Raw genomic sequence first — 14,668 nt, 5'->3', positions numbered from 1 at the left:
TTAAAATGTACAGGATTTGCCCCCATGTTTTCAATACCTGTAAAGTACATGGATATGTTGATTTGGCTGTTAGAAAATTGAAAATGCCAGAATGCTTCCTTTGGATGGTATAAATATTCAGGTGTAGAGACTCAAATATTGTTTTTTACAGTCTTCTATTTGTTTGGCAGTTGTTTTTTGTTGTGTGTGTTTTTTTACTAGGATAATGAGACATCTGCAATAACAAAGTAATTCAGAGTTATAACAAGGATTTTAAATCACTGCTATCAATTTTATTGTGGGAACCCAAATCAACTAAATTTTAAAGTGCTGTTTTTAATTTTTGAGTGCTCTTCAGAGAAGGTTGTTTGGAACTGAATTTAAGAGTTTTCTCATGCTTCATGGCCAATATAAAAATAAATATAGTGGTAAATGTGCATTGGTGTTTTATGGACTAAAAAATTGAAATAATGGCACAGCAATTTTATAACAAGGTTAGCATTAGGGGAATAAAGGGAAATTATATTGTTTGAATAATATATCATTTGTTGACCATAAGTTTTAAGAAACTAGAAAAGAACTGAAGAATTACAGAGTTTGAAGGCACTTATTGTTGGGGATAGAAACAGGCAGAAGACAATCTGCTTTTAACAGTAGAATTTTTTTTACAGCTAAGAAAAGCATTGCTACCTATACCATACTTCTTTTAGAATAAAGTTGTACTTAGAAGCAGCTAGGCACACACACACACGCACACACTGAGATTGAACTATACGTCCCTGACAAACAGAACATGAAACACACAATTCATCTCATCCAAAGCCCTTGTTTTATAGAAGAGGTAACTGAAGTCTGAAGAATGACATTTCTAAGATGTACCATTAGTTAACGGTATAGATTCCAACTAGATCACAGACGTTCTGATTCCTAGTTATGTGCTCCTTGTACTATACAATGTTGTCATCTTTAGCTCACTTTATTGTGAGTGACTCTGGCCGTTGTATCAATCTGTAAAAGAGCATTGATATAAACAATTTTAACATTTATAACAATAATAACAGCAATAGCAACTTTGACAACAGCTCCTATGCTGGAAACAGTATGGAGGTTCCTCAAAAAGTTAAAAATAGAACTGCCAAAAAATAAAAATAAAAATAAAAAAAATAAAAAAATAAAAATAGAACTGCCAATGAACCACCAATACCACTTCTGGGTACATATCCAAAAGAATTGAAATCAAGATCTCAAAGAGATAGCTGCACTCCCACATTCATTGCAACATTATTCGCAATAGCCAAGGTAGAGAAACAACCCAAATTTCCATCAACAGACAAATGGATGAAGAAACTGTGGTATATACATACAACGGAATATTATTCAGCTTTAAAAGAGAAAACAAAATCCTGGCATTTGCAGCAACATGGGTGGACTGGGAGATATTATGCTAAGTGAAATGTCAGTCCCAGAAGGACAGATACATGATTCCGCATATATGAGGTATCTAAAATAGTCAAACTTTTGGAAACCGAGAATAGAATGGTGGTTGCCAGGGGAGAGAGGGAGGGAGAAATAGGGAGTTGTTCAACGGGTATAAAATGACAGTTATACAAGATGAATAAGTTCTAGAGATCTGCTGTACAACAAGTACCTATAATTAACAGTACTGTATCGTGCACCTAAAAACTTGTTTAGAAGTCATCGCATGCCAAGAATTCTTACCATTAAAAAAAAATAATAAAAGCAAGAGGACAAAAGAGTCTTTTTAAGGTGACAGATAGGTTTATTACCTTGATTGTGGTGATGGTATCATAATGTATACATATGTCCAAACTCATTAAAATATATACATTAAATATGTGCAATTTTTGGTATATTAAGTATACCTTGATATAGCTGAAAAAATATCCATGATAAGAAAATAAAACTTTATCTATTTTAAAATTTAATCTTTATAATAATTTTTTATTCATATACACATTTTATTGTTGAGAAATCTTAGGCAAAGAAAGAGGGCTAGTAAGTTTTTCAAGGTCATGCAGCTAATAAGTGGTGCAGCAAAAACTTAAGTCTAATTCTGCCTGAATTGAAAACCTATACTCTTAACTCTTAAACTATAGGTAATATGATGTTGACCATAAGCAATGACTATGTGGTTGTGTGAGTATGTAAAGGGATAGTGAAATAATGCAGGGATGGAAAGAGGTATCTATTGAATAATAAAAATTGAGGATTAACTTTGCAACTAGAGGAACTGAGTAACTTTAGAAGAGATCAAGTCAAAACTTTCCTACCAATTTATTTTTGAAATACTGTTTAATATTTCCATTAGCCCAACTCAGGAAACACATCTCAGATAACAGCTTTGAGAAATACATACACAAAACAGCTTTTGATTACACGCTGATTTCCTTCTATCCCATCTCCAATGAATGAATGAATGAATGCATCCATCCATCCATCCATCCATCCATCAATGGAGTGTTTCAAGTGAGAAAATAATCTGCAAATGTTAGTTATCTTTATGTCTATTAAATGCCTAATTTTATAAATTATTTTTGAAAGCAGTTTGTCATTTGATTCTCAAAAGAATACTCTAAGGTAGAAATGCAGGTACTATTACCTAATAACTGTATATGAGAAACTGAGATTAAAAGAGCTCTCAGAACATCTAAAACTTGTCTGGCCAACTACCCCTCACAGCAAAAAAGCAGGAATATTTGAAACCTAGAATTCAGGGTAATGTACTGACTGACTCTGAAAAGCCAAAATTTCTGGTTTTGCTTATCACTGCATCCTTCACTTATCGAGACTAGAAGAGGGTCACAGGTTTAATTCTGTTGCTAAAGGTCTGGTACAGAAGGCACTGAATTTAGAATCAGAAGGCTTGGGTAAAGATATCTTGAAAGTGGAATTTAATTTTTTTTTTAATCCCACTGTGTAAAACTCAGATTTATCTGTAGGTAATACTATAGTAAAGCAGATTCAATGCAATCTAAAGAAGAACTTTTATTAACAAGCAAAACTGTTGGAGTGGATTCCATCCCTTGGTGAATTTCTTTTTTTTTTTTTTTTTTTTTTTTGGTGAATTTCTTATTCCAAAAGTATCCCTGCTTTATTTACAGGACCACTTAGTTGGATGTACAACATTAGATGGGCCATTTGACTAGACATTATGATCTCTTTTAATATTGGGATGTTATATATATCTTTAAATGTTTTCTTATACTCAGTCTAGAATTTTGGGGTGTTATTAGTGAGATTCCACAGCAACATTCTAGAATAAAATACAAAAATTTTAAAATTTAGGCTAAAATATAATATTTCAAGAAAAGTTAACAGGATTTTCAGGTTGACCTAGGTACTACTCTATATAGAGTATTAAAGCTTCACTACTGATATCATAGAGAGAAAGATATGCAAAGCTACCCTACTGTATATGGTTAGAAGGGATATTCTGATAAGTAGCTTGGGGGGTGCCAGGTGAGGCCTCATAGGGGAAACATGTAATGGATGGTCTTTTAACTGCCTTCTAATTGTTACTTCAAGTTATTATTCAAGCTATTAGTAGGCTTTTGTTTTACTCAAAACTGAATTAATGATACTGACAGAGCCTAAACTCAAAATATGTAAATTGAAATTTGGCAAAATTATAAGAAGAAATTTGCATATCTACTTTATAGTGAGATATTTTAATTAACTTATGTTAAAAATTGATAGATTCCGCATGAGAAACATGACTCGATTTAAAGTCAAATGAATGGGACAGAATATAGGGCATTCAGAAAGATTTCCATTTATAGTCAAAATATTGCATGTAAGAGAATGGTATGTCAGTCAAGGTTTGACCAGAGAAACAGAATCAGTGGAGATATATACTAAGAGATTTATTGCAAGCAGTTGACTTAATTGACTATGATGGCTGGTTGGGCAATTCCGAAATCCACAGGGCAGGCCATCAGGAAAGATAGCTGGAACTCCCGAGCTGAGGCTGCAGTCTGCAGGTGAAATTTCTTCTTCAGGGAAACCTCAGTCCCTTCACCTGACTGAATCCGGCCCACCCAGATTATCTAGGGTAATATCCCTGATGTAAAAGCAACTGAATATGGACTTTAGTCGTATCTACAAAATACTTTCCCAGCAACACTGAGTGTTTGATTGAATAACTGGGGACTTTACCTTAGCTAAGTTGACACATAAAACTGACCATCACAGAAAGTATTTCAAATCAGTCACTGGAGGTGGTACTGACATAATTGTCCATCCATTTCAAAGAAAAATGAAGTTAAATTTCCCCTTACTGTAAAAGAGTATATTCTTTTTTTTTTCCACACACACACACTGTATTTTATTTTTACAAGAGATAAATAGACTGACACCAAGCATTGTACATGGATGACCACAACAAAAGCAACAATCATTGCAATTACCAAATAGAGTATATTCTTGATGGACTTAAACTATTTGAGGTGAGACCACTTTGAAAGTCATGCGCTGCAATGATTGCAATAATTAGGTAAACATTTCTTCCTAGAGTTCTCTCCCTGTGAGATTTTGTTTTTTGTTTTTTTTTTTAAAGATTTAATTTTATTTATTTTTGGCTGTGTTGGGTCTTCATTGCTGCACGCGGGCTTTCTCTAACTGCGGCGAGCAGGGCTGCTCTTCATCGCGTTGTACAGGCTTCTTCTTGAGGTGGCTTCTCTTGTTGCAGAGGATGGGCTCTAGGTGCACAGGCTTCAGTAGTTGTGGCACATGGGCTCAGTAGTTGTCGCTCGTGGGCTCTAGAGCGCAGACTCAGTAGTTGTAGCACACAGGCTTAGCTGCTCCATGGCATGTGGGATCTTCCCGGACCAGGGATCAAACCTGTGTCCGCTGTATTGGCAGGTGGATTCTTAACCACTGCGCCACCAGGGAAGTCCCTCCCTGTGAGTTTTTAATTTCCCAGAAGAGCCTCTGTAATCCCTCTGTCTCAGAAATCAACAACAGCACCTGTGAAGGGTGAAAAATGTTAACAAGTATCAGATCAATGCCATGTTAACTAAGGGACAAGTCAAAGTGAGCACAAGCCTACTTAAGACACCACAAAGGCTTTATGTTCAAAAGTATCCGTTCACCACCTTGCTGATGGTGTTGGATATTGTATTGTAGTCTAATATTTCCTTTGTGCTAAGACTTGCTTTAGTGGATCTTTCAACAGTTGTTCTGTGTTTGTGCCTTCCCTGTGTCAGGCATTGTAGTGGCTCTATGGATATACAATTAAAACACTGATGATAACAAGACAACAGCACCAAAACTATTCTCAGTCCATGCCTTCCAGTCTATTTTATAAAATTAGAAGCCTCTTAAGAGGACAGCATTTTGTGTGGGTGTGTTTATCAAACTGTCTTCTCTAACAGTGCTAGTGTTTCGCCAAAAGCCTACTTTCGGTTTTAAGGTTCATTGGATTCCCTGGCAAAATAACCACTCGTCTCACACAAATAAACAGCTTCAATCAAATCTTTAATAGAAGGTGATTTAACTTAATTTCAATATACAATCATTAGAAGCAATTATATCAATTTCAATATACAATTATTGGAAGGAAAGGAATAAGAATATTAGCAAAGTATATAATAGAGCATACATCACTGAATTGGGCCAACACCTACTTCCAGATCCAAGCAGCAGCAGCTGGGAAGTCCTGAGTAACAGCAATCTGGAGCCCCAACTGGGGAAGGGTCCCAGGCAGTGCGGTCACCCCATGGGTGAGACTTCAAGTTGCAGTTCTGGGGGTTCCTGCTTATAATCCCAGGCTGCAAACTCATATCATCAGTATGCATGCAAAAATGCAGCTCTGGATTCACTTTAACAATGCTGTTGTTTTCACCATGGGGTGTCACAGGATTTTTCAGACCCCAGGGGACTGGCTGGGTCCCCAGGGCTCAAGAAATTCCAAGACCCACTCCCTCTCTTACCGTAAACGCCGTTTAATTTGCTAGCAGCAATTGTTAGGTGAGCAACCAGGCGCACAGTCCAGGTAGGGTCACAGGTTGGTCAGAGGCCAACTTCTGCCTCTGAAGCCTGAACAAGACAATTTTACTAGCTTCCCCAACAACTAGTTATTGAAGACAACTGCCCTTTGACATTAACAAGTCCATTCTAACCATCATGTAAAACACCATCTCCTATAAATAGTAAGTTAGAATTCTTCTCAGTACCAAGATTTACTCATCTTCCTATGCAAAAATATACAAGTACATAACTTTGTACTTGATAGAAGCATCATTTCTCTAATAGTTTTATTTATGACTTTTCCTTGGCTCCAGATGTTCATGGCATTTCAAATTAATGGAAAAAACAGAGGTGGTATTTTATTTTTTATCAGTGTTGTTCAACTCACTGAGGTTTAAGAACTTGTCAGTTTAAACTGAGTCCTCAGTGTCTCAAAAAAGTCATATGGTCTTTTGACAAGCATCATGTGTTTTACAATAATTTGTCATGTTAATGAGCAACATTGAGATTCAGTTAAAAGGAAAATTGTTTACATTAAAAATTTACACATATCACACTCATGATATACAGGGCCTCTCTTGTCTACCTATACTCTCTGTGTACTGGAAAATCAGCTCTAAGGTCATCACTGTGTCCTATAATGTATGTCCAAATTATCATAGAGATAGACTTTCTTCATGCTCTAGTATGGAAGCTAATGCAAAACGAAGTATGTCTCGTGATGTTTTCAAGAGAAAAGACCTAGTTTTTCTGCTGAAGTACAGTGGCTTTGGAGTTTTCTTTCTTGGCCCAAAGGGAACATAATCACTGACCTTGAATGAATGATGGAGCATAAATTTTTAGATTGACTCTTCTTGATTTATAGGCAGGCCTCTTCTGAACTGTGAGGAAAAATGATCCTTGCTATTTTTGATTATCTCTTCATTGTTCATATTTTATATTCTGCCTCTGCCCTGAGGCTATTTTCAGGGTTACATTTTTGTAAACTGGAAAAAATAAATGGGGATATATGAAAAATAATTTGATTTCTTGCTGTAATCTTCCAACCCTTTTGGCTAAAGTAATACTTACCACAACAATCACAATGTAAAGCATGTCTACTATTGTTAACATTTTGCTAAAACTTAAAACCCACCAGAAATACTTGTTTTCAGTAAGTTTTTTCTTTTTTTTTTCTTCTGGGGAAAATTCTTTCACAGGACTGGAGAAAGGAAGTCAGTACAGTTTTCAAGTGTCAGCCATGACAGTCAATGGCACTGGACCACCTTCCAACTGGTACACAGCAGAGACTCCGGAGAACGATCTAGATGGTAAGACCTTTCCGCAATCACTGTCACTCTGATTTCTGTCTTCTTCATTACTTCAGCTTCAAAGGATACCTTAAAAAAATTGATAAACTTCAACATTGGGGATATTTATTCTTCTTACATTTTTAGATGCAAAACAAAACCAAAACAAAGCAAAAATGCTGAATGAATACAGAGTCTTCAGCAATGCCATATAAATATAAATCAATTATAGTCTTCATAACAAATTACTTTTTTTCAAAATAATTTGAAATGATCTTTTTTCTATTTATTTTACTTTGAATAATTGACCTTAACCATTTTCTTCACAGGAATGGCTGCAATTTCTGATAAGAATCATAAAACATAATTACTTTACATAGCTTCTCTGGCTCTTTTATGGTGCTTCTGCAAAACAGCGATATGTATTTTTGACATGCTTATGATATGGTCATTAATATGTGACACTTATTTTTTTGTATAAAGGACAATCTGCCTTATTTACTTAATTGATAGTTGTCTGAAATACTTGTGGATGAGATATTGAGATTCATATAAAAGTCACATGTCACTACATTAAATATAACAAAATCTTCAAAATTATCAGTTGAGAAATAAAAAGCATCATGGCTAAATACAAAAATACAATTCAAGAGAAAGGGTTAATGGAAGCAACCAAAAAAAGTGAATAATAAAAATAAACAGAAATATAAATAATATAAATAACAAAGCAAAAATATACCCTAGAGAATTAGAGTTACAAATGAGCAAAGTAGAAATTAATAAAAATGAAAGATACTTGAAAAAAAGGTAAGTTATGATCAGTAAACTTAAAGCTAGGTGATTCAAACTGCAGCCAAGAAAAAAGTAGCTGAAAGAATAAAAACATGTGTATTGAAAATGTGATGATTCAAGATGGCTGCCTATATAACTGGCAATGGAATTCACTTACTTCTTCACTGATAGACCTGAAAATATTCAAGTTACTGGAAGGTGAAAATTCTGTATCTCTTTCTTTTCCTCTCCTTTTCCTCTCTCCCTCTCTTCTCTCCATCACCACTCCTCAAATCTGTCCTCCCTTTCTCTTCCTTAAACTCCTTCTTTTAATTTTCTTCCTCCTTGATCTTTCCCTTCTTCCCTTTCTAAAGAACTCACTACCATACATGATTTTAATATAGTCACAGATTTGGGTTTACAACATGATAATGGTGGCAGTAAAACAATCAACATACACTGTTTCCACAGTAATGATCATCACTGCCATGTGATAGCACATTAATTCAAAGAAAATTTATAGAAAATTTGCTAAACACCAGGCATTGTGCTTAGCTCTAAGGATATAATAATAAATAGGAAGGACATGATTTTTTTTGCCTTGTGGAGCTTAGAAAGACAAACATTCTAAGTGAAGTCATAGGAAATTACCATTGTTATAATACAAACCTGAATATTGGCCATATCCTATGGTTCAACATAGGCTGGATGGCTAAATAGAAAGATAGGAAGATAGATAGATAGGCAGACAGACAGACGTAGAGAAGATTTACATCTAAATGAAACCTGAAGGATGAACAAGAATTAGCTATGCAAAAACATACGTTAGAAATTGAGGAGGAGAAGTAGAGGGCAAGGTAAATGCATGTTTGAAGTCAAGATAGATCATGGTGCTGCTAGGGACCCGAAATAAAGACCATCAAGGCTGAAACACAGAGATGGCATGCAGTTACCTTTGCAAGACAGGCATGTTCTAAATCTGGCAAGACCAAATTAAGGAGTTTGAACTTTGTCCTAAGAATCTCATTAAAGCCATAACCTGCTTTATCCTAAGCAAGTCATGAAATATTTTTTTAAAATACTGACAATTATGTTTGCATTTTGAAGAGACTAGTCTGGCTAAAGCAAAAAAAATGTTTTAGAAGTAGGCAGACATGGGCCAACTCAGTTAGGACAACCCTAAAGTAAACGCTAAAGTAAAATAACTTGGGGCTTAGAAGATGTTATTTAACTTGTCTTAGATAAGGTAAATCGAGAAGTGGAGCTACACAAATTCACACTTTGCAAAACATACACCCTTCATTAATAGGTTAGGGAACTTGAATTCATGTAGTCTTTATTCAACATGTAATTTTTCTTGAAAAATTTTATATACCAGGCATTATTTTAGGTACCAGGGGCAAAGCAATAAACAAAGTCCCTACTCTCAAAGAGTATAAATTTTATTGAGGTAGAGATAAATAGTGATAAATTATCTGAAGAAAATAAAGTGTGGCAGAAGGACTAACAAATGATTAGGCAGTACTCTTTTATATAGGGGGTTGAGAAGATTTCTCAGATTAGGCAAAATATAAGCACAGACTTTGAGAAAGTGAGGGAGACAGCCATGCAAATACGTCAGACAAGAGCCCTTGGTTCAGAAGGAATAGCAAGAAGAGACATCCAGAGATTAAAGCCCAGTTGGTGGTTGAAGTATGACAAGGAGGCCAGGATAACTGGGCCTAAAGTCATGAGGACATGATCTGTCTTATTTAAATAATAAAAGGATGGTTAGGATATGCTGTAGGAATACTTCATTTTTGTATTTTACTTGAGAAATAACTTTTAAAGCTTATATACTTGTGTTTTATACTCTCATCTATCCATGTGGAGTGTATGTTGTTATCCTTACTTTTAAAGAACAGTAACTTAAGCTAAGAAAATTAAACCAATTTGATTTAGTCACTCAGCTGGTAACTGTGGAGCTGACACTTAAGACTGGGTTGGGTGAGTCAATGCCCAGTACAGGTTATCAAAGCAAAGTCCCCACGAATCCTCTAGAACTGACCCAATGACAATAAAAACGCAGTGATTCAAGGCAAAAGATTCTAAGAAATGAGATCATATCATTTACCCAAACTTAAGGGACTATATCTCTTACCGGAAGGAGTGAAAATAAATGGAGTGGAGGTGCTGAAGGTCCTATAAAATATCCAGGATGAATGGGATGCTCCACTTGACTTACATGTTCTTTCTCCTCACTCTGAATGACTCACATTGTAAGTAGAACCAAAATGTAAAATCACAGCTCCTGGGATGGCACAAAACTTCCACTTAACTGCATTCTTTTCATATCTATGTGATCTAAGTAGAATCCATTTCATACTTCTATTCTAATCAAGAACCTCTATGCCGAGCTCATGAATAGTGTCTTAATAAATGCTGTTTCACTGGATGTTTGAACTATACCATGTTTTTAGCTTAATAATATCTCTCTTCTGCATGAAGCATCCCTCCTGACTTTTTTCCTTATTTGAGTATTGATTAAGCAGTTATGATGTGCCAAGTTAACAGGGAGTAGAAATGTGAAAAACGAACAGCTCTCTTGAGGCACTAACAGATAATGGCTGTACTGATGGAATAGGCATCATGAAAACAAATAGTACTTAAACTAGAAACTTCAGGGAAAGGGGACTTATGGCTAGGATTACAGGGAAGGGTGTGTAGGACAGCATAGTAGACATTCTTCAAAGTGAATACCTTAAGAAAAATCATTTCTACCACTATTAGTTCAGAATTCATCCTTCCTCATCTAAATGGTACTCCTTTAGCAGCTGGTTAACACATTTCAAATACTGCCTCTTCTCTCATTCTTCCACTTCTTCATTTGGATTATAATTGTTTACACAGTTCTTGTCCTTGATCATAAGATGCACATTAGCAATCTGGCAAAAAGTAAATGAAAAATTAATAGAAGAAACCTAGTACAGATCATACTTCTTGCATATAATGGTGTTATAGTTTATGATTTAAGATAGTATACCTTTAAAACATAATGGAAACTAATAGCCATTTCAGGGTATTTAACTATAGGAGTGTGGGACAGATGTGTTTCACTTGCTTTGTAAAACACTGATTTTACTCACTGTACTAAATTAATAGGACCAGACATATTTGATCCTAAGGCTTTCTCAATTTCTAGACCCATGATCTCTTTTCACTGAGCAACTCCCTGAAACTGATTTCAATTCCTCTTCCTTCCTCCTGTTTTTTTTTCTTTTGACTACATCATTCAAATAGTAGAAAGTATAACCCTTGATACGAATTAATATTCGGATGAATGGACAAGCTCAGAAGTGGTCACTAGTAGCGCCAAGAGAATACTCAGCCTAATGGCTTGCTCTCTTTCTATATGGAAATATAGAAATAATATAGAATATAGAATCTATATAGAATCTATAGAATAAATATATACATATATTTAAGCTATGGAAGCTTTCTTTAAATATTCATATCATTTTAACTTATTCAAGTAAATGTTTAAATTATAAAATGAGATTTATATGACTTCTACCAGAGCTTTCATGGCTAAGCATTCCAAAGTCAGATTTCCATATAGAATGGCTTTGATTTCCTTTAAGTTTTTGGATAAGGAGGAAGCAATCCTTTTGAAAACCACTTGAAATGGGAGGCATTCTTTGCTGTAGCCAGAGAAATCTACATTGGAAGGGAACCACAGTGTTGGCCCTTCTAGGTGCATCGTGTTGCATAACTTTCTCCCTTTGCCTTTAAGACACCTTGTGAACTCAGAAGGTGTGATCTACTCATTAGGGTGGTAACTTTGAGCCTTGCAAGTCAGCTAAACAGAAGCAGCGGTTTGTACAGATAGCTGAAAGCAATGAAAGCAATTCCCTCTCCTTCTGTGACTTCTGTAGTTTCTCTTGTCTTCTCTGTTTGACTTAAGCAGTGTGAAGCTCTACAGTAACTTGGAGAAATACTCCAATTCCTTATGGATTACCCTTTTAATTAGGATGTTTTGTTAAAGTAATTATAGAGGCAAACCTCACTGTTTGTTCAGGGTTCCCTGAAAGCATGTTTGCTATTACTAACAGCTGGGAAGTTTTAAAATATTTATTTTGTGCCTCAAAATTTCAGCTTAAAAAACCAAAATCATTAGAATTCCCCAAAGTTCTTATGTAAGTGTCTTGCATAAGGATATGAAGGAATTTATGATGAAGTTCGGCAAGGCATCCTCCAGGAAATTGAGGTTGGACATCCATTTGTGCTGCTTTAAAAAAAAAAAAATCAAAGTGAACGGGTAGAAATTGTTATACAAATCAATAATGATATAATTTAAAATTAAACCTCTACCCTAAAATGGAGGAGCTTGGCTAGCAAAAATCAGCAATGCAGAGACTCCTGAAAATACAAGAGTGATGTAAGCAAAAACTGTGAATCTGAGAACAGGTTCTAATTTCCTGACCCCCGGAAATAGATAATTAGCCCTATTAGCCTGTTCAATAATGGTAAAGTGGAATTACTGCAAATTCATTTCATTTGAGAAGTGAACCACAAAAAAACTTCTGCCTTTTGGAATCTGCATGATATGTGATACTCGCTGGGCATATGGCTTTGAGAAGGAACACATTAAAGTTTATTTTAAGAATAATGGTAAAATCTAAGATGATGACTCCACTCAGAAAGAAGAAACATTGCATATTAAAAATGTCATATTGATTAAAAAAATAGACTCTGACAAGTGGGAAATCTCTAGGCAGAAGAAGGAGAAATGAGAAAAATAAGTTTTTGACTAACTGAAAGAAATTGAAGAATAGAAAAAGAAAGGAAGAAGGAGAGAAGGAAGGAAGGAAGGAAGGAGAAAAGAATACATGGAAGAGTTGTGGTAGGCTGAATAATGGCCCCCCAAAATGTCCACGTCCTAATCCCTGGGATCTGTGAGTGAGAGACTATGCAGATGTGATTAAATTAAGGTTTGTGAGATAGGCGATTATCCTGGATTATCTAGGTGGATCCAGTGTATTCAAAAGTGTTCTTAGAAGAGGGAGGTAGGAAGCTCAGAATGACAGGAGGTGTGACAGCAGAAGCAGGTTGGAGTGACGTGGGGCATTAGCCAAGGAAGTTGGAAAAAAACAAGAAAACACATGTTCCCTTAGAGCTTCAAGAAAGAGTTAGGCACTGCTGATACCTTGATTTTAGCTCACTGAAACATATATTGGAGTTCTGACCTCCAGAAATGTAACATAATAAATTTATGCTGTTTTAAGCCACTAAGCTTGTGGTAATTTAATACACCAAGTATAGTAGCAATAGGAAACTAATACAACTGCCAGAAGAAAAAAAATTTTTGGTTGTGTCATTTCAATCATTGACAAAGATGAAGTATAATTGTACCAAAAAAATTTGTATAAAATAAGATAAACCAGTTTGTGTTTTCTTTTGGTTTCATATTAACATCATTTGAGGCCAAAAGGTATGAGAAAAATGAGCAGTAAACTTGAAATAGAAAGTAGGACAAGAAAAGGGAAAAATAATATTACGGAAATGAGAGGCTCAAAAATCTGGAACTCCACAGAGTCTGAACATTTAGCAAAAGTTTTATTTGAGCAAGAATCAGAGATAAACAGCATGTTCTACGATGACAGACTTACCTAATAGATATCTAAAAGCATAAGCTAAAGCCCTAAATTGTCTATGATTTGATGGAAGATAAACACCCTGTCAAATTGTATATCCAGTCAAGATTTGCTTTTGTAAAAACATTTAAAAATATGTATTTTCTAAATCTCTAGAGAAATAAAAATAAATAAAACTTTACATATCAAAATAAAGAAAAGTAATTAGAAAGGAAAAAATCAAAAATACTTCTAGATGAGAGAAATTCTAAAATTGAACAAAAATGAATTTACCTCTTTTTTTAAAAGAAAGACTTTTAGGTTTGTTAAAAACAAAGTTAAATTGTATACTTTTAAGACAAAGGAAAAATATTAAACATGAAAATTGGGCAAAGAATTATCAGGCTAACAAATTGACAGGATTCCAGGGAGGTGATAAAAATACATGCATACATATATTCATAAATACATATGTGAAATTGGTGAATAATTTTATATTGATAACTACCAATATTCAAGTCATGAAACTTCAAATCTGAAACGTGCAACACTTAACAATCAAAGTATGTAAACAAGATGTTTTCCAAAAAATTCAAAAAGCCAATCCAGATTTGAGAAATTATTTAAATACTTAGAACAAAATAAAAACTTTGAACATGAAAAGTATATAGTCACTGAAATGAAATGTCACTGAATGTGTTAAATAATACTTTAAACATAACTGAAGACAAAATTAACACACAGTGATAGAAAAAAAAAAAGAAAATTTTAAAGACATAAAACATGGAATGAGAAAATTTAGCATGCATCAGTCATAATCCCAAAAGAAAATAAAGAATGGAGGAGGAATAATTTTTGAAGAGATAAGAAGTGAGAATTTTCCAGAATTGATGAAATACATGGATTATCAGACTCAGGAATAATGCTTTAGCTTTGATACATTGATAAAGACAAAAGATACCAAAAAAAGAAGACCAAAAGAAGAGCCTGAAATGCCCCAGAGAGAGATTACTTATTCAGGAACTACAA

General features: G+C 34.7%; 1 protein-coding gene across 1 annotated transcript in view; it reads left to right on the top strand.

Annotated features, from left to right (window-relative positions):
* DCC (DCC netrin 1 receptor) overlaps positions 1-14,668 on the top strand; it is a 1,166,696-nt gene that overhangs the window by 949,893 nt on the left and 202,135 nt on the right. The window contains exon 14 of the mRNA XM_082353405.1: positions 7,167-7,277. Within this exon, the coding sequence (XP_082209531.1) occupies positions 7,167-7,277 (111 nt within the window). The remainder of the gene's footprint in view (positions 1-7,166; positions 7,278-14,668) is intronic.

This window comes from Balaenoptera borealis, assembly GCF_965194805.1.
Source record: "Balaenoptera borealis genome assembly, chromosome: 14".
NCBI classification, from domain to species: domain Eukaryota; kingdom Metazoa; phylum Chordata; class Mammalia; order Artiodactyla; family Balaenopteridae; genus Balaenoptera; species Balaenoptera borealis.
This window is presented reverse-complemented; position numbering and strand designations above follow the sequence as displayed.